The sequence below is a fragment of the Halichoeres trimaculatus genome, unplaced genomic scaffold, assembly GCF_033239565.1.
Source record: "Halichoeres trimaculatus isolate MK-OKI-2021-1 unplaced genomic scaffold, fHalTri1.1 fHalTri1_scaffold_9, whole genome shotgun sequence".
Taxonomy (NCBI): domain Eukaryota; kingdom Metazoa; phylum Chordata; class Actinopteri; order Labriformes; family Labridae; genus Halichoeres; species Halichoeres trimaculatus.
Genome location: NW_027437188.1, coordinates 35,920,203 through 35,947,228, shown reverse-complemented (window position 1 = coordinate 35,947,228; position 27,026 = coordinate 35,920,203). Strand labels below are relative to the sequence as shown.

Genomic DNA, 27,026 nt, shown 5'->3' with positions numbered 1-27,026 from the left:
ATGCCTTATGGCTCCATCAGAGCCCTGACCACGCCCCCTCCAACAGTTAAATGTGAGGTCTGCAGCCTGCTCGTACAAGAGGGAGAACAAGCACATCATCCAGCGTCAGGCAGCGAGCAGCTGCAGCAGGAAGTTTAATAATAGATTGAAGTGATTTATTTGAAGCTATAGTTCAGCAAAGCAATCATTTCCACGGGTAACCAGAAAGCACTCGCTAAAGCACAAACGATTCTCCACAGCTCCCTGCTGCGGCCGTAGATTTATCATCAGCCCGCTCCGGGTTTTTGGATAATACAGGCTGAGAACACCAGGCTGTGCAGGAGCAATCCCAGGGTAATTCTGCTGTTCTGAAACCTTAGCTTTAGATTTTACAGATCTGAGGAGATCAGTGAAAGGTGGGGGAAGTTTCTGCAGGTTGAAACTGTGACTCGGTCATCTCCGACATCCTGAAACCAAACCCTCTTAATGCTCACTTTAAACCCACCAGAGGGTTCGATGAAATCCAGGATAAGAAATGCACGAGTATAAAATATGCAGCTGTGTTTTCATCGAGTCTTTCACGGAGGGAAAATCTTCAAACTGCCTTCCTGTGTAAGGATTTCTTGCATCATGCAGAGCCCTCAGTGTGAATCTCCTGTGCACGCTGCACAAACACACCCCTCTGTGCACAAATGAAGCATGTCTCCTTTATTCTGTGAGGGCCATGTCCTTGTTATGTTGCTGTTTGTTGCATTAATGTGTTGATTTTCTGCAGTTATTTGAATATGTTGCATGCACGGCTCCTTGGAGTATCACACCTTGTTTCATCAGGGCCCTATAGAGAGGTTTAAGACATGCTCAGCAGACGCATCTGGCTCCTGTTTCTGTTTTTATTCCTCTTTAATCTTTCTGTATTTACACTCCCTCTTTAAGTTTGTCTTTGTTCTTTGGGTTGTATGTAATTATTTGTAACTTATACTCAGCCTGTGTGCACACACGGCCCTCAGGGAGGCTCCTGACCTCATTAGCAGACGCTTATGGGCTCATATACAAGGGCTGATTATAGAAGTCGTTACGTACAGAGCAGTCATCTCCGCTCTGTTGTAAAGCTGCGGCAGATTTCAGCAGCTTTGTGTCTGCAGACGTCTCTCTGTGTCATTGGTGTGAATAGAATCAGAGCCTGTGTTAATACAGATGAACCCTCCATCCTTCGGCTCTGACACCAGCTTTCTGACACAAATCCTTCAGTTTGAGGAGCAGGAATGAGACATTTTGCTTCGGATGTCCAGGACCTGCAGGTTGGACGTCTCTGATTGTTGGAGCAGCTACAATAAGATGACCCCCAGCAGAAAATGTATTTTTGACTTGATATGAGCAACAGTCACATGACAACAAACCCAGCTGCACCTTCAAAACCAGCACAGGCTGAATCTCCTCCATGCTAACAGGCTAACTGCAGCGCTACATGGCTGGTTGAATGGGTGAAGCCTTCTGTCTGTGCTCTGTGATCCTTTCCTCTTTATTTCTTCATGTTTCCACAAAGCGTTCAGATACGGGCCAAATGAAGCAGTACCACCAGGAAACTGTGGGGGCAGTGTTGCTTTTTTTACCCTATAGAAGCTCGAGTGAGACATGAAGAAGAAACAATTTGTGAGGAACTTCTGCTCCCATTTTTCTCTTTTATGCCAGAGCTACATTAGCAAAACCTCCTCCACAGCCGCCATGTTTGTTTCTGAATTTGTTGTTGTTGTCATAAACTTTTTACTGCCCTCTACTGGCCTGGTGGTCTGGGACACAGGAACTATTTAGACCTGGGGAATGTTCCTGGTTCCCCTGGTCCAAACGCAGCCCAAACCTCCTCATCAGATCAGTATCAAAATGCAAAAACCTGAAATCTTATCAAGTGTTTTTGTCTTTTTGTTAAGTAAAAATTTTCTTGTTACACTTGATATGAGCCACACTCGGCTGACCAGGCCAGAAATGTCTTATTTCAAGTAATTTAAAGACAAAATGAAGTCTGAATCGCTTAAAACAAGTAAAATAAATCTGACAATGGCACAAGAAAATTTTGCTTGAAACTAGAAAATGTCTTAATACTAGAAACTCTTCTGTTTTTCCATTGGCACTTTTTTTTGTTGCAGACCCCTTTTTTGTCTTTGAATAGCTTGAAATAAAACATTTTTCTGGACTGGTCAGGTGAATGTGGCTCATATCAAGTCTAAAAAGACATTTTCTACTGAAAATAAGACAAAAACACTTGATAAGATTTCAGTAATCAATACGGATACGGACATTTTTTAGATTGTTGAGGTCATAAACTTTTGACTCTAGGCTGCGCCCTGGTGGATTTATTGGTTAACTTCAATAGCAACATAAAGGACACATGGAAGTATATGAGCAGTGACAGTAACATTGTTTGTAAACGACATTTACATAATTGTGCTTAAAGGGAGGAGAAATGGGCCTTTACTGCCCTCTACTGGCCTGGTGGTCTATCATAGACACAGGTAGTGTTTCGTTAAGGTCCAAACGCAGCCCGAACCTCCTCATCAGATCATTATTTGCACTGCAGAGGATGAAATCTTATCAAGTGTATTTGTCTTATTTTAAGTATAATGTTCTTGTTATACTTGATATGAGCCACATTCAGCTGGTTAGTGCAGAAAAACGTCTTGTTTCAAGTTTTTCAAAGACAAAATGAGTTCTGAATTGCTGTACAAGTAAAAAAAAAAAAAATCCGCCAAAGCACAAGAAATTTGCTTAAAACTAGGATCAAGTCTTAAAATAAGTAACTTTTCTCTTGCTCCATTGGCGGATTTTGTTTTGTTACTTGTTACAGCAATTCAGGCCTCATTCTTGTCTCTAAATAACTTGAAATAAGAAGTTTTTCTAGACTTTTTAGGTGAAAGTGGCTCATATTAGGTCTAAAAAGACATTATCTACTGAAAATAAGACAAAAACACTTGATAGGATTTCAGTTATTAATACGGACCCGGTCGGTTTTTGAGTTTGTTGAGGTCATAAACTTTTGACTCGGGGCTGCCCCCTGGTGGATGCATTGGTTAACATCAATAACAAAGTAAAGGACGCATGGAAAAATATGAGCAGTGATTGTACCATGGTTTGAAAAGGACGGAAACATTTTTGTGCATAAACAGAGGAGAAACAGGCCATAACTGCCCTCTACTGGCCATATTGAGCCATATTCACCTGACTAGTCCAGAAAAATCTCTTTTTTCAAGTTATTTGAATAAGAAATGGATCTGAATTGCTTGAAAAAAAGTAAGAAAAATCTGCCAATGAAACAAGAAAAAATTTCTTCTTCTTCTTTTTTTTGGACTTGTAACAGAAATTCAGACCTCATTTTTGTCTTTAAATAATCTGAAGCAAAACTTTTTTTGAGATTGGTGAGGTCATAAACTTTTGACTCTAGGCTGCCCCCTGGTGGATGTATTGGTTAACAGCAACATAAAGGACACATGGAAGTATATGAGCAGTGATGGTAACATGGTTTGTACAGGACTGAGACATTTTTGTGCATAGAGGGAGAAGAAATGCACCTATACTGCCCTCTACTGGCCTGGTCGTTTTTCTTAGACACAGTTATTACTTCGTTCTGGTCCAAAAGCAGCGTAAACATCCTCATCAGATCAGTATTTACACTTCAAAAAGCCAAAATCTTATCAAGTTTTGTTGTCTTTTTTTAAGTAAAAAAGGTCTATTTATTATGCTCAAAATTAGCTACTTTCAACTTATCAGTCCCCAAAAATATCTTGTTTCAGGTTGTTTAAAGAAAAAAATGAGGTCAAGAACAAGATCCAAAATTAGTTTGAATTACAAAAATGGGTTAATACAAGAAACTTTTCTCTTGGTCCATGGGCAGATTTTTGATTTTACTTGTTTCAGCAATTCAGACCTCATTTTATCTTTAAATAACTTGAAATCAGACATTTTTTTGGACTGATCAGGCAAATTTGGCTCATATTAAGTCTAAAAAGACATTTTATTCTGAAAATAAGACAAAAACACTTAATAAGATTTTATTTTTTAGCATTGTAAAAGTCGTCTTATTTCGTCTTTATTCCTCATACTGCCCTCTTCTGGTCTGGAGGTGTGGTGCAGTTACTTTTTCTCCTGTTTCTCCAAACATCTCTGGCCTGATTTGCATCATTTCAGTGAGACTTTTCCTCAGCAGGAACAAAAAGTTGTGAGTGTTGCTGCAGAACTTTGCAGACTTTGTCGTCGACTAATTGATTTCTGATTTATTCTGATCATGAGACCATCACGGTAATCCAATCAGGAGGAGAGGGGGCATGAATAATAATCTGTGTGTCATTAAAAGTCAGCGCTGATTGAGTCTGAGCTGAGGTGACAGTAACAGGACGGGATCACCATGTTCGTGTGGTTTTTCCAAACATAGGATCAGGCTGCAAAGAACGTGTTCCTGTTAACGTCTCGTGTGTTGCAGGCTCATTAAAAACGCGTAAAGGCCTCACGCTTTGCATCATGAAAACAAAATCTCTCATGCACTAAACCTAAAATGTGACATTGAGCTTCAAAACCTCGCACAGCTGATTTTTTTGAGATACTGAGACGTTGTTTCGTTCTGCAGACTCCGTCATGCAAACCGCAGCAGATGGAGATGTGAGACGTGAAGCTCTGCAGCAGCCGGAGCGTGCACAGGAATAGAAAACGTCAGAGGACTTTATTTAGACAAAGAAGAGAAGAGATGAGAATATTTGGAGTCTAAAATACGCAGAGGTCCTCTCTGCTTTGTGTCCTTCAGCTCTCATTCTTCTCTGCGTCTCTGTTTCTCTTCCAGTTGTGTGCAGCTCACCGTAACGCTGCAGCCTTCCTCTTCCCTCAGCCTTGAGTGTGTCTCTGAGTGTGTGTGGAGAGCATGTGTGTGTTTCTGTTGTTAAGATGTAGCACAACATCCCCACCAACAGGATGGAGAATGTAACTTCTGGAGCTAAAATATGGATTTCTTTCCTCCATTCCTTTCCTTGCATCCTCCTCCTGTATTTCTCCCTTCACCTCTCCATCCTCGTCTTTATCCTCCCTGTCAATTCCTCGGCTCGTTCCCCTTCCTCCGCTGTTTATCTCAGACTAGGAGCACAAATGTCAGCAGCAGTAATTAAAGGCTGTTTCTGTGTTTCTGCTCATTGTGTTGAACCTTGGGGTGAATCTTAATGTGTGACAGGCAGCCAGGAAGACGGACAGAGCTAATGAGACGTGTTGTCTGCGTCGTGGAGCTGTAAACATCTCTCTGGCTGACCTGCTCACTCTGCGTGTGTAACTTCACTTTTCACTTCACTTCAGCTCCGGCGTTTGTGCGAATGAGGAGATGAAGATGTGACATAAATAGACGTTTACCTTTTCTAACGCGCAGGTGAGGTAGAAAGAAAAACCTGATGGCTCGTGAAAAGAGATCACTGAACATTCAACACGTAGATTCTTCTGGATTTAAAGTTTGGTGCATCACATCCTTCCTGTGCAGAAACTTCTACAGTATGTGAGCCTACAGCAGTGCATGCTGGGAGCGTCTGCAGTTTTCATCTTGGTCAGAGAAAAGTGAAGGCGACTCACGATGAAAAAGTCCAAAAACACAGGAGAGATGTCATCAGACCTTATTCATGTGTTTTAGACTGACGTCGTTAAACACTTCCACACATTTCTGTTTTCTGCTTTAACTGAAGTCAAACATACCGTAAACACTCTCATACCGCTATGAGAAAATCTGGCAATGCTGTGAGGATAAAGTTGAAATGTTATGAAAATAAAGTCCTGATATTACAAGAAAAACTTGTAGAAATAGTGAGAATAACGCTGCAATGTGATAAGAATGAGGATGTTGTGCAATGAGAAAAACTCATAGTACTACAATGAGAAAGTCGCAATGCCGTGAGAATAAACGTCATGAGAATAAAGTCCTAACATTGTTACAAGAAAAACATTTTATGACAGTTAAGTTGTAATACTATGAGAATTAAGTTGAACACTATGACAATAACCTACAGTGCTACGAGGAAAAAAAAACTAATACTATGAGAAAAACGGTGTAATGATATGAGAAAAACTCAAAATACTACAAGGATACTAAAACGATGAGAATAAAGTCTTGATGTTATTAGAATTATCTGCAATACTATAAGGATAAAGTTGTAATTCTATGAGAAAAAAGTCAATATGACATGAGGAAAACATTTAATGTCAAGAGACTCAAGTTAATAACCATAACGATTAAGTTATACAAGAAAAAAATGAGATATTAAATGAGTAAAGTTGTGATGCCATGAGAATCATTTTTGATACTTAGAGAATAAAGTTGAACATTGTGAGGATAACTCGCAATAAGATGAGAACCAAGTCATAATACTATGAGAATAAAGTGATAATGAAATGAGAAAACTCATAATGGCCCAAGTGTTGGGGAATTTTGAGGAAGCTCTGAGATTTCCACTACAACAACCAGAAAGTCGTAATGCCATGAGAATAAAGTTGCAATACAATGATGGTTTAACTTGATGATGGAAGAACTTGTAAAAACTATGAGAATAAAGCTGACTGATTAAAAAAGTATTCTAAGCAATGAGAAAAACTCAAAGTACTACAATGAGAAAGTTACAGTGCCATGAGAATAAAGTAACTTTATATGGATTAGGTTGTTGCAATTCTCAGAATACTCAGGATTAAGGTGTAATGCTGTAAGGACTAAACAAGAAAATAAAAAATACCATGAGAAAAACGTTCTTATGTATGAGAAAAACTCACAGGGATAAAGTAATGCCATGAGAATATTACCCACAATACTATAAGGATTAAGTTGTAATACTATGAGAAGAATGTTGATATGCTATGAGGTAAACATACATACAGTCGTAATGCTGTAAAAAAAAAATAAAGCCTAAATATCACAAAGGGAACATGTAAAAACATGTAAAACTATGAGAATAAAGCTGACATGTGCTAAAAATAAGTATGCAATGAGAAAAACTCAAAGTACTACAATGAGAAGGTCACAATGCCATGAGAGTAAAGAAACGTTATGAGGATTAAGTCATTATGCAATTGTCAGGATACTCAGGATAAAGGTGTAATGCTTTCAGAATTAAATACTATAAAGATAACCTGAAATGCTTTATATACAAAGCCATGATACTATGAGAAAAAAGTTCTCATATATGAGAAAAACTCATAACACTATAAGGTTAAAGTAATACCATGAGAATATTACCTGCAACACTGCAAGAAAAAAAATTGTAGTGCTATGAGAGGAATGTTAATATGCCATGAGGTCAACATTTAATGTCATGAGAATTAAGATGATTATCATAAGGAGGAAGTCGTACAAGAAAAACTTGCGATACGATATGAATAAATTGTGATGTCATGATAATCACTTTTACTACTTAGAGAATAAAGTTGAATACTATGAAGATAACCTGCAAAAAGATAAGAACCAAGTCATAATACTATGAGAATAAAGTGGTAATGATATGAGAAAACTTAAAATACCCTAAATGTTGAGAAAATTTGAGGAAACTCTGAGACTTCCACTACAGCAACTAGAAAATTGCAATGCCATGAGAATGAAGTCATTACACTATGATGATTAAGATGAAGAGCTGTAAAAAATTAAGCCTAAATATCACAAGAAGAACATGTAAAAACTATAAGAATAAAGCTGACTGATTAAAAAAAGTATTCTAAGCAATGAGAAAAACTCAAAGTACTACAACGAGAAAGTCGCAATGCTGTGAGAATAAAGTAATGTTATAAGGATTAAGTCCTCGTGCAATTCTCAGGATTCTCAGTGTAAAGGTGTTATGATGTCAGAATTAAATACTGTAAAGATAACCTGCAAAGCTATGAGAATAAAGCCATAATACTATGAGAAAACAGTTCTCATATATGAGAAAAACTCATAACACTACAAGGGTAAAGTAATGCCATGAGAATATTTCCTGCAACACTGTTAAATTAAAGTCATTGTGCTTTGAGAAGAATGTTGATATGCCATGAGGTCAACATCTAATGTCATGAGAATCAAGTTGATTATCATAGGGATGAAGTTGTCCAAGAAAAACTTGTCATACTGTATAAGTAAAGTTGTGATGCCATGAGAATGAGGTTTTGATGCAATGAGAATCACTTTTAATACTTAGAGAATTGAGTTGAGGATAACCCACAGTAATATGAGATCCAAGTCATAATACTATGAGAATAAAGTGGTAATGAAATGAGAAAACTTGTAATACCCCAACTGTTGAGGAAGCACTGAGATTTCCACCACAAGGTAATTTTATGAGAATGAAGTCTTAGTGAGAATTACCCACAATATAAGTCGTAACGCTATGAAAATGATGTTGTTATGCTTTAAGAAAAACTCATGATACTTCAAGTATAAAGTTGTGATATTTTGAGGAAGACATGTACTGTTATGAGAAAAATGTTGGAATACTACGAGAATAAAGCCAAAATCACACCAGCACAAAATACATTTCTTAATCTTACAAAAAACAAAACACAAAGAAAAGTCTTGCTGTTTGGAAAAAAATGTTAAAAGATGATGTTGTTCTGTTAATGTTTTGAGATTAGAGTCATAACATTATGAGAATAAAAAATCGTAATGTTTTTAGACAATCTCGTAATGTTGCAAGAAAAACAAATGTTAAAGTTAAGGTGTTGTATAACGAAAGTCAAGAACGTCACATGACAAAGTTTCTTTTGTATTTAAGTCTTAATGAAAACTCAACAAAGATTTTTCTCTTTTAGTTTCAGTTTCTTCACTGAAAACTCATCCTCAGTTTGCTCCGTTTGTTTGCTTCTCCTGGTTCCTCCCTCCAGACGAGGAGCAGGGTGAGCAGGAGCGTCATCGACGTGCCGAAGGATGAACTGAATAAATTATTCAGCATGTTGTCGATAACGCCCGCGTGGCTCTGCTTGAGGAAAACAAATGAAGACGTTGTTATCAGACGGGGAGAGGAAACTGTGAATGAAGGCGCAGATACGGTCGTTAGCGTTTGTTGTGAAGTTGTTTTTCTGCCGCGCACCCACGAGTCGTACGAGTCCATCAGGACGTAAATAAAGACGTCAACACGGCCACACTCCTCATTAGCATCTCACAAATGAAACCAGGACGTGTCAGTGTGTGCAGACGTCATGTATGCTAACATATGTGCATACATACATGTTATGAGCACTGAATGATGGTGTGAGGACAGACATGAAGGGAAACAGAGGGACGGGCAGGTTCTGGGGTTCAGACAGAGGACAGAAAGATTAAATAATGGTTGAAAGAGGAAAAGAGGGATGTGTTGTGCATCAGAAGAAAGAGATAAAACCAAAAACAGCTGCAGAGATTTGAGGAGAACACGGCTGATGGTGGGAGCGAGGGATGATGGGAGGACTCGGGTTGAAAGATTAGAGCCGGGACGGAGAAAAGGAGCAATGCAATCGAAATGAGACGGGCTTTTAGAGGAGGAGAGGGTGATAAAAGGAGGGAGGAGAGGGTGGCAGAGATTGGAGGAGTGTATGCAGTCTGAAAAAGAGTTGCTTTGCATTTCTCTCACGCTGCACTGGTCTGACTAAACAAATTAAATCTGTTCTCAGAGCAGCAGCGTTCCTCAGAGACGCCGCCGCTGCAGCAGCAGCACGCTGCACCTTAAGTCTACAGCGAAAGCTCAGAAGAACGTCTAATGAGAGGAAGACGTTCTCTTTAGCAGCATCAACATACAGCACACTCTAACACAGTCTGTTCTCATAACTCAAACTTTCCTGCACAGGCGATTTGTGGTCCATCGTCAGTAAACCGTGGTTTTTACACCTCATTTCCTGGACCCTGGCCTGTTTTTAGTCTTTATTCTGTCCCTCTGGTTCACTTTTAATATCTGCACATGATTTGCAGCTGAAAAAATCCCTATTTTGTTATTCAAACTAGGCTCCTCCTCTTTGGCTCAGTGCCAGCAGCAGCCCACACCCACAGTCTCCAACCGTGATGACGTGAACACATTCACTAGCCCAGCAACCGCTTGTAGCATTAAATTTCTACATGGGAGAGACTCAAGAGCTATGCTCCTGACTTAGCATGTTAGCATGGTATCTAACATACCTGGTTAGCAGTAAGCTAACTCAAGTCGCTCTTCGTCTTGTGCTGCTCTCCAAGTTCCTGAAAGCAAGTGAAAGTCGAGCCAAGCTTTACCCTTGTTTAGGAAAAAGCTTTATCTGTTTGGAGTTTCATTTCACTTTTTTTTTTTTCCTCCGTGCTACCTCCGCTATCGTAGCCTCTCTGATTAGCTTCCTCCACTCGCTAACATCAACACGTAAAGTCACTTGTGCATTGTGCAAACCATGATTTGCTGAGGTAACCACACTTACTGTCCACCCAGAAATGTCCTGAAACAACCAAAACATCAACATCCAGGCAGAGGAGGGGGTTGATGCTGACACAGACACTGACACACACATACAGAGGCCCAGAGGAGACGACTGAGCAGGATTATTCCTGTAAAAGCTGACAGTCTATACTTCAAGGAAAATCCTAAGGGCGCCAACTTTAAATCATACTCAATTACAGGAGGTCCTCGACTTACGCCGTTTCGACCTTTATGACGCCAATAAATATTTACCCCGCTCTGTTCGTAAGCTCCTACAACGTGTCATAGTTTTTGACACATATAAATACATAGTCAATCATCAGCATCGTCCACTTTGACTCGAGTGGCGTTGAAGTGTAGATTGTCTTTGTTTGTGCTCCGTAACTTTTTCTCGGTATCCTCACCAAAAAGGAATATGAAGTATAATACATGTATTTGAATAGTTATTTAGAGGCTTAGGGTAAAAATCAGACTTATGGAATTTCAGGATATGAAACTTGTTCGTAACTCGAGGACCGTCTGTACAAGTTAAAGTACTGGTGTCAAAGTAATACACAAGAAAAGTTAAAAGTACTTTACTCAAAATCTACTCTGAGTTTTAAACAAGGGATGATTTATTGCATTGTATCATTGTAAATATTATATTTCTGTGCACATTCTGAACTCTGTAATCTGTGTATCTATGCCCACTCACAGCATCTCCACTAGAAAAAATGTTGCCAGAAAAATCTGTGACCAGTCATAACGTGTGACATCATTGCCATTTGCAGGATGCTCCAATGGCGTGCGTTCAAGAGTTTGACAGCAAGGTACATGAAGAATATTCTCATTAACATCGTAAACTATCCAAGACACAAACGTCTGAAGATAGACTGATTCATTGATGCATTACATCTTTGAACCTTTTTTAGCAAACTCCATCATCAAGTATCAGCTCTGTTGCAGTGGTGTATTACTTTCAGACACGTGTCCTGGAAGTTGCAGTTTTCCTTTCCTTGCATCATTGGCGCAGTTGGGATCCAACAGCCTCATTGGCCCCAATAAATAGATGGAAAGTTTGAATATTGGTCCAGATGGTGGGCAAACTCAGTGGTGACTTGTGGTTTAAAAAGTAGTGAAGTAGATTACATGGTGTAAATTTGTATGTGTGTACAGAGAGGATTAGGGGCCACTTAAAAAAAAAAAAAAAAAAAAAGTTGTCCATATTTTTTTATTACTATTTTTCTGAGAAATTCTGGTTTTTTTTTTCAGAAAATAGTAATAAAAATTTATTATTATTATTATTATTATTATTATTATTATTATTATTATTAATTATTATTATTATTATTATTATTAATTATTGTTATTATTATTATTATTATTATTATTATTATTATTATTATTATTTATATATATATATATATATATATATATATATATATATATATATATATATATATATATATATATATATATATATATATATATATATTATTATTATTATTATTATTATTATTATTATTATTATTATTATTATTTATTTTTTTTATTTTTTTTACTATTTTTTTTTTACTATTTTTCCCCAGTGGCCCTAATCCTCTTCCATAAGTATGGGTGCAATCACACACTTAAAAAAAATACACACAAAACTACATTACTAAACTAACTAAATTACATGAGATAAGACAAAATAAAATAGCTTTATTTATTCCCGGTGGGGAAACTCCACTGTTTGCACAGTCCACCAATGCTCACAATTCATGTCATGTCATTTACCATAAATAAATACAAAAAAAAAAAACAAATAGAAAATGCAATGATCATGAAGGATGGGTACAGAGTCAGTGGTTCACTAGCTGCCCTCAACATCTACACAAGAAAAAACAGGACGGGCAGCACAAGAGCACCAGGAGAACAGACAGAAGCCACAAAGTCATAAATGTTCAGTAAAATAACAAACTGCATTTTGAGCAGTTTCTCTGACACGGTTTACCCACTGACTCTCAGGGGTGTTACATAAAGTTAGCGCAGCTTCAACTGTTTTCTGAGGATCAGTCGGACTTTAAAAACTAAGAGATAAGTTGCTTCAGGATGTCCCTTCCTTTAAAGAACGATCAGGTCTGTTTGAGAATAAAGAAGAAATTTAAATCTCCAGCTCTGAGTCTCTGACCGATAACGCTCCGTCAAAATCTCGGCGTCTGGATTCAATGTAAAGCTTTTGTAGCACAGATAGTCATCTCACAGGGCTGAAGTTGTTCCTCACAGAGACACAGCACGGGAGATAACAGCTGCAGAAAATGTGAAGTCACATCATTTTCAAAGCTTCCACTGACTGTTTTCAGCTTATTACAGCGCAGAGAGCATCATCCACTGCTGTATGAGAAGTGCTTCATGGGACGGCTGGATTCAAGCTTCCTGCGTGTTTCTGCTGACTCAGTCAAAGTAAACAGTAGTTATATCATTAATGAGGCTCGCTGCTCCCCCGTGATTACAGACTGAGGAGAACATTAGAGAACGCCGACCGTCCCTCCGTGCGGGCCGTCTGTCTCACTTCATAAATTTCATGGATGTTCCCGTGCATGGAAATGAGGGACCCTGCTCCTCCAGCCAAAGCAATAAAGGAAAACATTTACATTCATATCGATTTTTATTCCCGTTCAGGGCCTCCGAATAAATTCACACGCTGAGGGAAGCAGAGGACTGGAGCACACGCCAACATGCAGACACGTCAAAAACAAAAAGAATAAAAAAGTGAGATCCTGTGAGAGGTAAACACTCAGAGGAAAGGTCAGAAACGTAGTATGGGAGCTGTTCAACCAGGTGGTTCAGAGGCTCGTTAAATGCTCCGTCCTGATTGGTCAGTACAGTCCTTTAAAGTCCTGATAACACAGATAAAAACAGTAAAATAAAAAGTTAATTCCTCTCATCTCTCATCAGAAAATCTCGTTATACTTAATTTGAGCTGCCCTGACCCGACAAGTCCAGCTATGAATCTACTCCAGGACAATCTGAGCCAAAAATAAAGACTTAATGGACTGTAACAAATAAACATGGCTGCCAGCGCTGCAAGAAAAACTTTCACAAAGTTAGAAAACTTTTACAGTATCTTGCAGAATGTGTGGACTGTTTACCTGCTGTTTAGAGTCGGTCTTGGACTTCTTTGTATTTTTTTATGAATGTGTATTTATGCATTTAAAGGAACCTGTAGTGGACTCTTAGAGTACAAATCTTCTTCAACTTCTACAGGATGTTTGGTTTTAAACTCAAGGTTTTCCAAGAAAGACCAAACCCTCATGTGATCTCATGAGGAAACTCAGTGGATATCACGTGAAAAACTGAGGGTTTCTTGAAAAATTAAGAGTTTCCAAATCTTCTTAACTGAGAGGAAACACTGAACGCTGCTATCTGTGTGCCCTCATGCTGTTTGCACAGATATTCAGTAAATAATGTTGGGGATGAAGATTCAGTGGTTGAACAGGTATCTGAGCAGCAGGAAGCGATGTGTTACAGTGAATAATTTCAACATTTTTGACTATAAAAAATTGGGGTTCCACAAGGGTCCATACTGGGCCCTCTTCTCTTTGTGATTTACATTAATAATTCATGTAAAAATGTCAGAGATTCGACAGAGTTCCATTTTAGGCGGATGACACTGTCCTTTACTCCTCAGGATGGTCTCTCAACAATTATCTTTTAATTAAAGGGGACATATCATGCTGATCCATGATTTGATACTTACATATAAAATAATAAAGTGAAAAACAAGACCTTTCACCCCCTGAATTTTCAAAAAATGAGATATTGTATTTTTTCTGATATCCTAGAACGAGATTTGATGCCTCTGAAAATAGGTCATTGCCATTTGGCTTCGAGATTTTGACCTTCATGACGACACGAGGATCCTTTCTTTTTATTGGAGTAATCTGATAAAGCAGCTCCTCCTCTGTGGTGTCAGTTAGTCACACAACCGCCACCGAGGGATACACCCACCAAGAGCCGAGTATAAACGTATAAACTATACATGTTACAGTACCGCTTTGGCTTTGACTCACCACACTGAAGCGTCCTGAGATGATCTATGTCGAGGTGGATTTTCTTCCTCCTGAGCTGCAGAACCGTCTGGGTCTGACTCGTGGTCCAATACAAAAGGACGTATCCTACACTCTGCCATTTTATTAGTGCTATCAATGCCTTACGGTGAAGTTTTGGCAAACAGCAAACTCGCTCGGTCTGCTCCATTCAATGTGGCGATTTTGTAAATACTGCCATGCTGCAAAAACCGCCCCCTGGCTCTACCCCCTCCGCCCCTCTGATAGAACTGACCAATCAGAGCACAGAGGGCTGTGACGTTGCGAGGTTACTGGAGGTCATTCTGGAAACGGAGCGTTTCAACCAGATCTTCAGAATGGCCTAAAATGAGGATATTGAGAACGCTATTGTGGGGAAATGAAGGAACTAAATGACTTGTACTGAGGGCAGAAATGCTTTACAGGCATCCTAGTCTGGCAGAGTGAAAAGGAGAAACAAGCTAGAAATATCCCTTTAATGTATTTTTAGTTTATATACAAACAAGGCAAGAACAAGGCCAAGACAAATAGGATCAGAAGAAGATTGATTTCGTGATTTGAAAGCTACTTGAGGAACAAGCGCTGCAGCAATGCTACAGTACCTCAATTAATAACTCCTAAAGCAGTTTATGAACTCCAACAGTTTCCACACACATCCGTAAGAACCCAGACATATAAAAGCAAAGAGCGAATCAAACTTGTAACTGACGGCAGTGAGTCATGCTGATATGAGACTTCGATTGTCTCACTTATCTCATCTGTTTACTCAAAAAAACATGTCTCCTAATCTAAAGTTGCTGAATGGCTACACATTACCACGTTTCCAACAGATTGTCCTCTGTCAAACTGTAACGTATTGCATGATGTCCTCCTTGAAACAGCCGAACAGGCGCTGTAATCTTGATGTTAGCGCCTGTAATGACGGGATATACCTCCAATCAATCTAACGTTCCTTTAGCCCGTTAACCTGGCTCATGCATTCTGCTAATCAACTTTTTTTTAAGCCGTTAGTACAAACGGTTGGACATGTATACGGGCCCAGGATCAAGGGTCACCTGATGAGCCTGTGCGCTTGTTTTCCTGCTGAACGCTGCTACTTTCTGAGTTTGATGTATTGTTGATTTATTGCTGTCTACTGTCTGTCTTTACCAACTTTCTTGTGCCGCTGTCTCAGCCTGGACTCTGTTGTAAAAGAGATCTTGCATCTCAATGAGAATATTCCTAGAATGAATAAATAAAGGTTAAATTAAAAAAAAGAAAGTGAGCCTTTACTGACGGGATTAGCGTTGACCTGATGCCCCGTTCCTGACCTCCTCTTCCTCTCTCTCTCTGTTGCAGAAGGACAGAAGCCATGGACGTCGTCCCCTCCCTGCTCTGCCCTCTCCTCCTCCTCCTCTTCGTCCTCCTGTCCTCCCTCCCCTCCTGCGCCTCCTCCATGCTGTGCCCAAAGCGCTGCACCTGCCAGAACCTGCTGCCGTCCTACACGGTGCTGTGCGCCAAGACGGGCCTCCTCTTCGTCCCGCCCAACATCGACCGGCAGACGGCCGAGCTGCGGCTGATGGACAACTTCATCACAACGCTGAGGCACCGCGACTTCGCCAACATGTCCAGCCTGGTAGGTCTCGCTAACTCCTCGCTGACTCCACGCCGCGCTCCTCCTCAGACTCAGGCCTTTGAGTTTGTGACTCAGCGTCTCCGTCATGACTTTCTCTTGATGTGATTCGACAAACGGGTCATAACAAAGAGAAATCAGTCATTCAGGATGAATCATGAGCCTCAACCAGTGGCTGCAAACGAAACCCACCAGATTGGTCAGCTGCAGGTCATGTGACAGGAAGAAAGCAGTCAGAAACTACACAAAGAGGATAGGCTGAGAAAAAAACACGACAAACATCTGCTTTCGTTTCGGATTTGACCGATTAACAAAGTGTGATCATGAGAGCGAGGTGGAGAGGTTTCAGCGCTCGCTGCAGAAACGAGGAAAACACCAACATCATGAGATCTAAAGCCAAACACAGGCGCTCATCCCAGCGTGACACTTCCTCGCCGCTTTTGATGAATAGCTTTCCTTTCTCCGGCGTGATCACAACAGCACAGGCGATGTTTGCTCACAAACGAGGACACGTGGGAAATGAGCTTTTTAATCATTCGGAGACGAGCGTTTCAGAGAGGCACAGGTGTTTCCGCAGCTTTTTCCAAAACAGGTTTACAAACGCGGAGGTGTTGAACGACCTCCCCCAGGTGTGAGCAGAATAACACTTCAGGTTTTTATCCTCGCAGGGCTGCAGCTGACAACTTCAGTTATCGGTACAATCAGATGATCTGATGGTGAAATGCACAGCGACATGAGTCACGTTCAGCTGAAGAGGAGGAAGAAAAGATGAAGTCAGGGACTGAAAGTGAAGCCCATCTTCATCAAACCTTTGTGCATACTCAAAATGTTACAGGAAAAAAACGAAAACAGTCTGACACCAGAGCACAGAGTCAGTTTTCCAGCCCAGCTCCTCTTTTCATGCTGTGTCTGATTTCATCAGGGTCATATGTTTCCTCACTGATCCTTTGCTGCTGCTCTGCCTTCATTGGCTCCAAGGCTGGGAGCTCCCAGAGCAGAGCCGAACCAACAAATATAACTTTTCTTCGTTGACTACATTGATGAATGTGTTAGAGAATGAATCAGGCTGGTTTTCTGTTTTGAGGCAGTTCTGTGAGAAAGCTGTGTTTTGAGAGACGTTCAGTCCCTAATCTGATAATTAAGCGTATTAAAAACATCATATTTTGGTTTATGGACTGAAATTTGTGCCACTAGAGAGTGAGTTTGAATTATTATATTATATTTGAAAAAGCATGATCTGGAAATCAAATTTAATGTGTTGAAACTAAATTTATTTACTTTGAAATTGTGTTTAAAGTCCCTGTGAGGAGTTTCTCAGTTATCTAGAAAAAGTCTCCTTAAATATCTGCCTGATCCTAATCAACACTTCAAAATGAGATTATCAGCACCAAGCTAGGTTAATCCTAAATGCTACTTCTTAGCTTCATGATAAGGTTGACCAGGACTGGATTGACGACAGCACATTGCAGTCTATGACAACGCCACAGCAGCTAAAACACAGTAGGAGGTTAAAACACCTGTTAATAGCAAAAACACAAACTAAAGGCTAACACACAGTTCAAAGGCTAAAACACACATTGAAGACAAAAACATGATCTGAAGGCTAAAACACAAGCTAATGATTAAGACATAAGATAAAGGCTAAATCACAGGTTAAAGAGTAAAAACACAGATTAAAGGCTTCAACACAAGCTAAATGCTAAAGCCTTCATTAAAGGCCAAAGCACAGGCTAAGGGCTAAAAAAACACATTAAAGACAAAAATGAGCTTAAGGCTTTAGCACAGTTCAGAGGCTAAGACAGGCATTTTTTTAAAAATGAGCTAAAGTCTTGAACGCATGTTAAAAGCTTAAACACTGGCTAAAGGCTAAAACACTGACTAAAGGCTAGAACACAAGCTAAAGGCTAAAACATGAGCTAAGAGCTTAAACACGAGCTAAAGGCTAAAAAATTGAGTTAAAGGCTTAAACATGAGGTAACGGTGAAAAAACACATGTTAAAGGCAAAAACACAAACTAAAGGCTGAAACACAAGTTAAGGCTGGAGGTTTAAACATGAGTTTAAAGCTAAAACACAAGCTAAAGGCTAGAACACGAGCTTAAGGCTAAAACATGGGCTTAAGCCTAGAACACTAGCTTAAGGCTAAAACATGAGCTTAAACATGGGCTTAAGCCTAGAACACAAGCTTAAGGCTAAAACAAGAGTTAAAGGGTAAAAACATTAGCTAAAGGCTAGAACACGAGCTGAAGGCTAAAACACAAGCTAAAGGCTAAAACATGAGTTTAGAGCTAAAAATCACAGGCTAAAGGCTTGAACATGAGCTCAAGGCTAGAACACAAACTAAAGGCTAAAACAGGAGTTAGAGGCTAGAACACAAGCTAAAGGCTGAAAAATAAGCTTAAGGCTAGAACACAAGCTAAAGGCTTAAACATGAGCTTAAGGCTAAAACAGGAGTTAAAGGGTAAAAACATTAGCTTAAGGCTAGAACACAAGCTGAAGGCTTAAACACAAGCTAAAGGCTTGAATGTGAGCTTAAGGCTAGAACACAAACTAAAGGCTAAAACAGGAGTTAGAGGCTAATAACATTAGCTAAAGGCTAAAACACAAGTTAAAGGCTGAAAAATAAGCTTAAGGCTAGAACACAAGCTGAAGGTGTGAACATGGGCTTAAGCCTTGAACAAAAGCTAAAGGCTTAAACATGAGCTTAAGGCTAGAACACAAGCTAAAGGCTAAAACACTAGCTAAAGGCTAGAACCCAGATTAATGTGTTTGTGCTAATGTTGGCTCCAACCCACAGTCAGCAGTTATTCTGCAGTGGTCTGTTCAAACTTGAGAGTCTATCAATAAAATGAAGAGCCAGGTTACGTTAGCTCTGCTTGGTGAGGTTGGAGTTGGTAGATGAGCTCTGGTAGGACAGAACCAGGATTCACTAATGTTACACGTTACAGACACGTCTCAGAGCACCGGGCTGTGAGGAGAGAGAAATATAAACTACGGTACAAACTGACAAAGTTATCTTGTTGTTCTGTACCTGTCTGCAGATCCACCTGACCCTGAGCAGGAACACCATCAGCCAGATCCGACCGTACACCTTCGCAGACCTCCAGGACCTCCACGCCCTCCACCTGGACGCCAACCGCCTCACCACGCTGGACGACTCGCACTTCCAGGGCCTGGTGAACCTGAGACACCTGATCCTCGCCAACAACCAGCTGCACAGCATATCAGAGGGAGCCTTTCAGGTAACCACAGAGATCAAGACACAGAGACCGGTTTTATTTATGTGTGCAGGAAGTTTGGGTTTTACACGCTCAAATGTTCATGCACGGTTACTTTTAGAGACATTTGTGCTGATGGCGTCGCTTCATTTGGGTTTAACAGCCCATCAAGACAATAAGACGTGAGCTAGCATTCATAAATGAGACTTTAGAGGAAGTTCAATCATTGTTACTAAAATGTTTCAGCTTCCCAGAGGAGTGTGAGCATCAGTGTCTTCATTTGAGGAGAAAATGAGTCATTTTTCCTGATTTCGCTCGTTCATTTGGGTTTAAATTAGACTTTAAGACGAAGAAATCACCCTGCAGCCAAGTGAGCTCGATGGAAAAATTACCCACTTACCCTCAGGCTTTTATTTGTGAATCATATCTTCGATTTCAGACTAATCTTTATGAAGTTAGATTAGTATTTCTCTCCTGTTTATGCGCCTGTGTGTGTGTGTGTGTTTTATCTCCGTGGGGAAAGCTGCTCCAGACTTTGAAAGTCAAACTGATTTTAAGAGGAACAAATCTGGATGATTGTCCTGCCAACAAACCTCATGATTCATCGCACAAAGATTCAGGAACAGAGCGGCGTTTGCCAACAGCGTGAGTCTTCAAAGAGTTGGAAAAGTTAAAGCAAAGTCACCGAGAGCTCCTCAGACGTCAGGGGAAGTTTGGGGACGGAGGTCTGGGTGAGTCTACAGACCGGTCCGGTCAGGCCTCCCTCTGCTGCTCAGCTGGACTCTGTGAAACAAACACTCCTCCTCCTCTCTGCTCATTAAAGTGAAAGTGTCCCCTCAGGAGCGGCTCTCAGACCTCTGCTGGACTGAACTGTGATCCTGCTCCGCTCCGCTCTCGTCCTTTAACCACTTTTATCCTTCATTTCTAACAAAACGTTCAGTTTCTCCACATCGTGAGCGAAGCTGGATCCTGATTCAGTAAATGATTCTTAATGATCCTCTGCAGTGTTTCCTGTTTTCTCCGTGATCTCACATTAATCTCACACTCTGTGTCAGTGTGTGAAGCGTGAAACACAGCATGTAATATTCATGTATCAGCTGTTGAAGGACAGAGGGAGGAGGAGGAGGAGGAGGAGGAGGAGGAGATCAGTATTCACAGATTTTACACCTTGACTTTGAGCCGCTGAACCTCCGAGGAGAGATTTCTCAGGTAATCACCAACGGTCCAAACAGGAACAGGAAATGTCGGAAAAAAAAAAAAAAAAAAAGGTAAACAGAAAATGCCCGGCAGGCAGCGACCTCAGGTCAGGGCTTTAAAAAAAAACTTAGCAGGTCCATGAAGAAATGAATATATCACCAATAATCTCTGAGATAAGTTATTTAAAGCTCTGTGCAGCTTCAGCGCCACCTGTGGTTTACTTTGAAACAAAAATAAAAATAATGAAAAATAAAAAGAAAAAAGAAAAAAGAAAAAAGGAGGGAATAGGTTAGACAGAAAGGCAGAAAATAATTCAAAAAATGAAATGAAAGATCAAAAAAGGAGCAAACGGACAGATGGAAAAAAATGAAAAGGTAAGGAAGAAAGGGGAGATAGAAGGAAAGATGGAAGAAAGGAAAAACAATGACAAAATCACAGAAAATAAAGAGAAAGGGAAGGGTAGAAGAAAAGGAGGAATATGAGGAAAAGGGAGGTAAAGGAGAAAGGACAAGGGAGGAAATTAAAGGAAGGATAGACGAAAGAAGAATAAAAAGGAAAGAAAAGATAGATAGGAAAGATTAAAGGGGGAGGAAGAATAGGAGGAAAGAAGGAAGGAGAAAAGGAGAAAAAAGGAGGAAGAAAGTTAAAAACACAGAGCCAAAGAAAAGGAGAGAGGAAGAAAGGAAGGATAGGAAGACTGGAGGAAAGAAATGTAGAAAAGTGGAAGGACAGATGTAAAAAGGGAGAAAGAAGGAAGAATAGGAGGATAGAAGAAAAAAGCAAAACTGGAGAAAGGAAGAATAGGAGATAATAGAAGAAAGGAAAGAGAAAAAGAGGAAATACAGGTGGAAAAAGAAAGTGGTAGAAAGGAGAAGATAGAAATCATAAAAGGAAGGATAGAAGTATAGGAGAGAGAAGGGATTAGGAAGGGAAGAAGGATGCAAGGGAGAAAGGAAAAGGAATGATAGAAGAATAAAGGAAGAGATAAGAAGATGAAGAAAGAAAGTAGCTGAATGAAAGCTGAGATAAAAGAAGGAAGGAAGGAAGGAAGAAACATAGGAGGAAGGATGGCTGGAAGGAAGGAAGGAATCTTTAGCCCTACATATTTTAGATTCTGGACAATGGAAAATGAAACGGTTAATTAGTGTTTCTAAATATCCAGAGATACCTTCAAGGAAGGAAGGAAGGAAAGAAGGAGAAGAAGACTGGAGGAAAGAATGACAGAAAATCGAAGGATGGAAGGACAGATGTAGAAAGGGAGAAAGAAGGAAAAAAAGGAGGATAGATGAAGAAGCAACAATAGGAGGAAGTAAGGATGGAAGGAGAAAGGAAAGATAGGAAAAAACAGGAAATACAGGTGGAAAAAGGAAGTGGTAGAAAGGAGAAGATAGAAATCATAAAAGGAAGGATAGAAGTATAGGAGAGAGAAGGGAAGAAGGAAGGGAAGAAGGATGCAAGGGAGAAAGGAAAAGGAAGGGAAGACGAATGAAGGGAAATGAAGACAAGGAAAGAAAGCTGAATGAAAGCAGAGAGTAAAGAAGGAAGGAAGGAAGGATGGAAGGAAGGAAAGAACGGGGAAGAAAGGAAGGATGGAAGGAAGGAAGGAAGGAAGGAAGGAAGGAATATAGGAGGAAGGATAGATGGATGGAAGGAATCTTTAGCCCTAAATATTTTAGATCCTTGAAAATTAAAAATGAAATGGTTAATTAGTGTTTCTAAATATTCAGATACCTTGAAGGAAGGAAGGAAGGAAGGAATATGAAAGGAAGGACAGGAAGACTGGAGGAAAGAATGACAGAAAAGTGAAAGGATGGAAGGACAGATGTAATAAGGGAGAAAGAAGGAAGGATAGGAGGATAGAAGCAAAAATAGGAGGAAGTGAAGATGGTTGGAGAAAGGACAAGAAAGGAAAGGGATTAGGAAGGGAAGAAGGATGCAAGGGAGAAAGGAAAAGGAAGGAAGGGAAGACGAATAAAGGGAGAGAAATGAAGACGAGGAAAGAAAGTAGCTGAATGAAAGCAGAGAGAAAGAAAGGAAGGAAAGAAAGAAGGATGGATGGAGGGAAGGAATCTTTAGCCCAAAATAATTCAGATCCTTGAAAAATGAAACGGTTAATTAGTGTTTCTAAATATCCAGAGATACCTTCAAGGAAGGAAGGAAGGAAGGAAGGAAGGAAGGAAGGAAGGAAGGACTGGAGATCCTGAAGCTTAGACCTTTCATCCTTTATCTTTCACTCAGTCACACAAACAGTCTTTAACTGGACTAAGATCTGACTAAATGACTAAAAGCCGTTTCCTCTGGAGGAGGTTTAGGATCTTTGTCTCATGTCCGTGTTTTGTTTTTCGGCCTCCTCCTGGCGCCTCCTCGCCTGTATCTGTCATCTGAAGCTGAGATTTCCTTTGTTTCGGAGCAATAACGCACAGATTAGCGTAATGCGAGCTGAGGCGATGTGACACTCGCGCCGCGTCCTGATTGTGTGAATTATGAGAGTAATTACAGCGAGGACAACAACACTTTGGAGCATCAACGGGCCGTTATTGCTCTGCCTCGGCCTCGCTATCTGCCGCTCTTTGTTTATGCTCATTGTCAGTTGTGCTGACTCGTGCCGTTTCCAGCGCGCTGATAATGAGAATGGTATGAAGGCAATTACAGAATCAAACGCTCTCTGAGTGTTCGGCGGTGACCGGGGAAATTGATCTCCACTGATTCTCTTTTCCTTTTTTCCTCCTCCTGTTTTCACCTCACCACCTCCTTCTCTGTCCACGTTACCTGAACTTTTTCTTCTCTTCAAACTTTCTTTTCCTCCCTCTGAGTTGAAGTCTGAGAATACCTCTCAGCGTGTTTTCTTCTGCCCTCCTCCCCTGCAGGACTTCCTGGAGACCCTGGAGGACCTGGATTTGAGCTACAACAACCTGGTGAACATCCCCTGGGAGACCATCGCCCTGCTGGTCAGCGTCAACACGCTCAGCCTGGATCATAACCTCATAGAGAGCGTCCCTGAGGGAATCTTCTCCAACCTGCACAAACTGGCCAGGTCAGTGTCTGAACACTTCACAGCACGAGAGAAAGAAAAGCTTTCAGCCTGAGTCCACAGAGAAGAGGTTTATCTGCAGCATTTTATCTCAACGTCTCTACTTTTAGCTCCAACTGTCTCTGTTTAGTTTCCAAGTCCGACTTTAATGTTATACTCCCTTTCAGCTAAAAACGGCCCTTTCTTACAATGATAAAGAATCCTTTTAAAAAGTCCTGGATCCAGACAGTGATCCGTATCACCTCCAAAATTTTATGATTTCTTTCTTACCCTATTGTGAACATTTCCTGAAAATTTCACCAAAATCCGTTTGTTTGTTTTTGAGTTGTGTTGTTCACAGACAGACAAACTCTCCCAAAAATGGAGATAACAACACAATAAATAACACAGTAACAAAAAACACAGTATATGTCTTCATGAAATGGTAGTAACATGTTTTGGTCCAAAAAGCCAATAAATCAAGCACAGCAGCATTGTTTCCAGGCTCTCATAGCCCCTCTGTTCAGAACGCTCTGATTTAGTGGGTGTGGCCTTCATATGTAAATGAGCCACCGCTGATACCGCCCCGCTCTTCCACGTCACTGAGAGCGGCGCCACGAGCTCCGAGTGCACAATGTTTAGAAAACAGAGAAGCTTCTTTACCGTAACATTACAGGCTAAAACAACAGGCTAACCGCTGCTAAAGTTAGCATCCTGAAGCTAACACAGAGACAGGGGGGGACACTGAGGAAAAGCTCTTCCATCTGCTCCACAGCACACAGCATTTAAAATACTCACATTTCCAGGGTCCCAGGTTTGTTGGAGGATGGTTGGTAATGCGCCTGGATTCAGGACCAGTCTATTGGCTAGCCCTCTGTTGGACTGTCCAAAGTTGGAAAAGCAGTCGGCCGTGAAGTGACTAGCACACACATGCTCAGTTTTACTGAGTGTAGCTGGAACATTTCCTGATAAATGAACTCTAGACACTTAGTCTGTCTTCTTCTGAGATGGAAGCTTGAGCATGGAACTATGAGGCTGTTTACAGCCAAAAACAGAGCAGTGATGGCTCTTCAACTTTTGCATTCTCCTCGGGGTATCTGCTCCGGTGGACCAATCAGGTCAGACTTGCTCCTGATTGGTCAAAAAAGGGAATCGCTGACGTCAGCAAATCCCCAAAATCCAAACAGCTTGTTTTAGGTCAGGATTTTACATTAACAAGCTCTACTAAGAACAGGTTTGGTCATTAAATATCACATTTTGTGGGCTGGGAGGAAAGACAAAGACCCACAAATTTCACTAAAAGACTTAATAAAGTCATTTTTGCATAACATGGGACCTTTAAATGAAACCTGCTCCTGATCAGGGGAGGGTCAGGGAAAAGTCATCTTTGTGGGACAGGAACCTTGAGTTTCCCTTTGTTGTGGAGTGAACAGACTCAGGGTTTAAAGTGGTCTTGGATCTGTCTCACTGGGAGCACATTATCTGTTTCCAAACTGCAGAAAACTGTCTTTAAAGTAAGAGTTAGACCAGATTAAGATTCCAGTGTATTTCATACCAAGTTAACGCCCTTCAAAGCAACATAACTAATGAATGAGTGAACATGTTAAAACACCAAACAGATTCTGTAGCTGAACTTCACACACAGAATATTCAGATGTCTGACAGTTCGCCCTCAGTGAAACCTTTCATCATCAAACAGATCCTGCTCCTCTGTCTGCTCAGATCCTCCTTTAAAGGTCTGTGTTTGTACTACAGCAGGAGAATTAAAGACGCTTTCAGAAATGAGCTTTTGTTCAGCTGTTTCAGCTCCTTTGACAGTCTGCACTTTAAAGCTGATTCTCTAAACCAATTAGACTTTAAACCAAAAAGCTAATAGACACCAAACCCGAGCTTAAAGCGGGATACGACTGAAATCTCCCAGCAAATCCCTCCATGTCAGACCTGGCTCTAATGAAAGCTGAACCCTGCAGATTGCTGCACGCTCACGGCGCGGACGTGCTGGCTCTGACCAGGTGAGAGGTGCAGGTGAAGGAGGAGGTGTTAAACACGGCAGCTCTCACTGACTCACCCCACATTTCCTGGATTTCTGACGTCTCTGCTCAAACTTTATTTCTCGGTCTTGATTCTGCTTTTATCGGCCTCCGCTGCGCTGGTTTCACCCTAAAATAAAAATAGATCCTTCACATTAACCGTGGTTGCTTGTGAGCACAGTAATTTGACTCTGCTGGCACAAATTAACATTTCAACCCCATTAGCAGTAATCAATTTTAATTTCCATCCCAACATCCAGCAGTAATTGATGTGTGAAGGAAGAAAGCGAAGGGGCTCCAGATAAACACTCCTGCTTTTATTAAAACGGCTGCAACGGCTTATTTCTCCCTGCAGACACCAAACTCATGAGCCAGCTGGTAGAGCTCTGAGTGAGTGTGTGTGTGCACAGGTGAGCGTTCACACACACACACACATGCAGAGCAAACACAAATTAATACACCACAAAGCTGCTGTCCATGAAATAACCTAATTGAAATTTGTAAGGCGCAGCATGCTCGCTGCTCTCAACAGCTATTAACTTCCTGTTAAGTCATCGCTGTTGCCCAATGTTTCTGGGGGGACTTCGGGGGAAAATAGACTTTCTGTGTTTGTTGCTGACGACGGCGAAAGCTCGAATCTCCCACTTTATTACCAGTCATCAGGTCCGATGTTTTGGTGAGAAAATTACAGCTCAGCTCCCAGAGACGGGGAGGTTACGTCAGGACAGAAACACGACCTGAGCAAACGCTGTCGACGGAAACTACCTCCTCTGTCCAAGCTGTTTCACTTTTGATGTGAAGTCATTTTTCTTCACCTGTCAGGTAGAAGAGAAACATCTTAGATTCAGCTGCTGATTTCAGTTTAATTCCAACTCACCAGGTTGAAGCAAAATCTTTTAAACTCTTGTTGAATAGGCTCTATGCACAGATCTCTTCTGCTTTGGCGAGGGCATTTCCGGTTACGCTAAAGAAGCAGCAGAAAGTGAGAGTAGACGGTGTTATGATGTCAGAGATAAAGTAAGTACGGTGTTTGCTGGAGTTGCATAAAGTTTCTGTTAATGATAAACAAAGGCTTTAAATGTTATTATTTGTTTGGAGCTTTGCAGGCAGTTTGCTAACAGTAGCTAGCCTGAGCTAGAAAACTTACTTTCGTCTTTTAAGTTGAGAGCTTCAGGTCAATCATACCAGTGGCGTTTTCTCCCGGAGGCCAAGGGAAGCCATGCTTCCTCTCTTTTTTTAGTCTGTAGCTGTGATTTAATGAAAATATTCCTTTTTAACAGTTTCGATACTTCTTCTGTGTTTTGTCACCGTCATCTCTTCCTTATTCCTCTCCTCTAGTTATTGAGCATTTTACAATGTGTAAAACAGCGCCCTCGTAAATGTTCTGTGGCGAATGCGTGGTGAAAATATGATACTGCACGCTGTTGTCCGCAAGGAAGCCAAGCAGAGTTGGCGTCCCTTGGTGAAAAAAAATAAGAATGATTAACCAATCAGATGAGGCCGTGGTCATGACACTGCTCATCTGTGATTGACCAAGACTGTGCCAAGGGAAG

At 40.7% G+C, this 27,026-nt stretch overlaps 1 protein-coding gene across 4 annotated transcripts in view; it reads left to right on the top strand.

Moving 5' to 3' along the window:
* The window catches only part of LOC141798088 (leucine-rich repeat and fibronectin type III domain-containing protein 1-like protein), a 491,366-nt gene that overhangs the window by 394,070 nt on the left and 70,270 nt on the right, over positions 1 to 27,026 (top strand). For all 4 annotated transcript variants that reach the window (XM_074679875.1, XM_074679873.1, XM_074679872.1 and 1 more), the window contains 3 exons: positions 15,746 to 16,022; positions 19,060 to 19,260; positions 23,301 to 23,467. In XM_074679875.1, coding sequence (XP_074535976.1) covers positions 15,759 to 16,022; positions 19,060 to 19,260; positions 23,301 to 23,467 — 632 coding nt within the window. In that variant the 5' untranslated portion in view covers positions 15,746 to 15,758. The remainder of the gene's footprint in view (positions 1 to 15,745; positions 16,023 to 19,059; positions 19,261 to 23,300; positions 23,468 to 27,026) is intronic.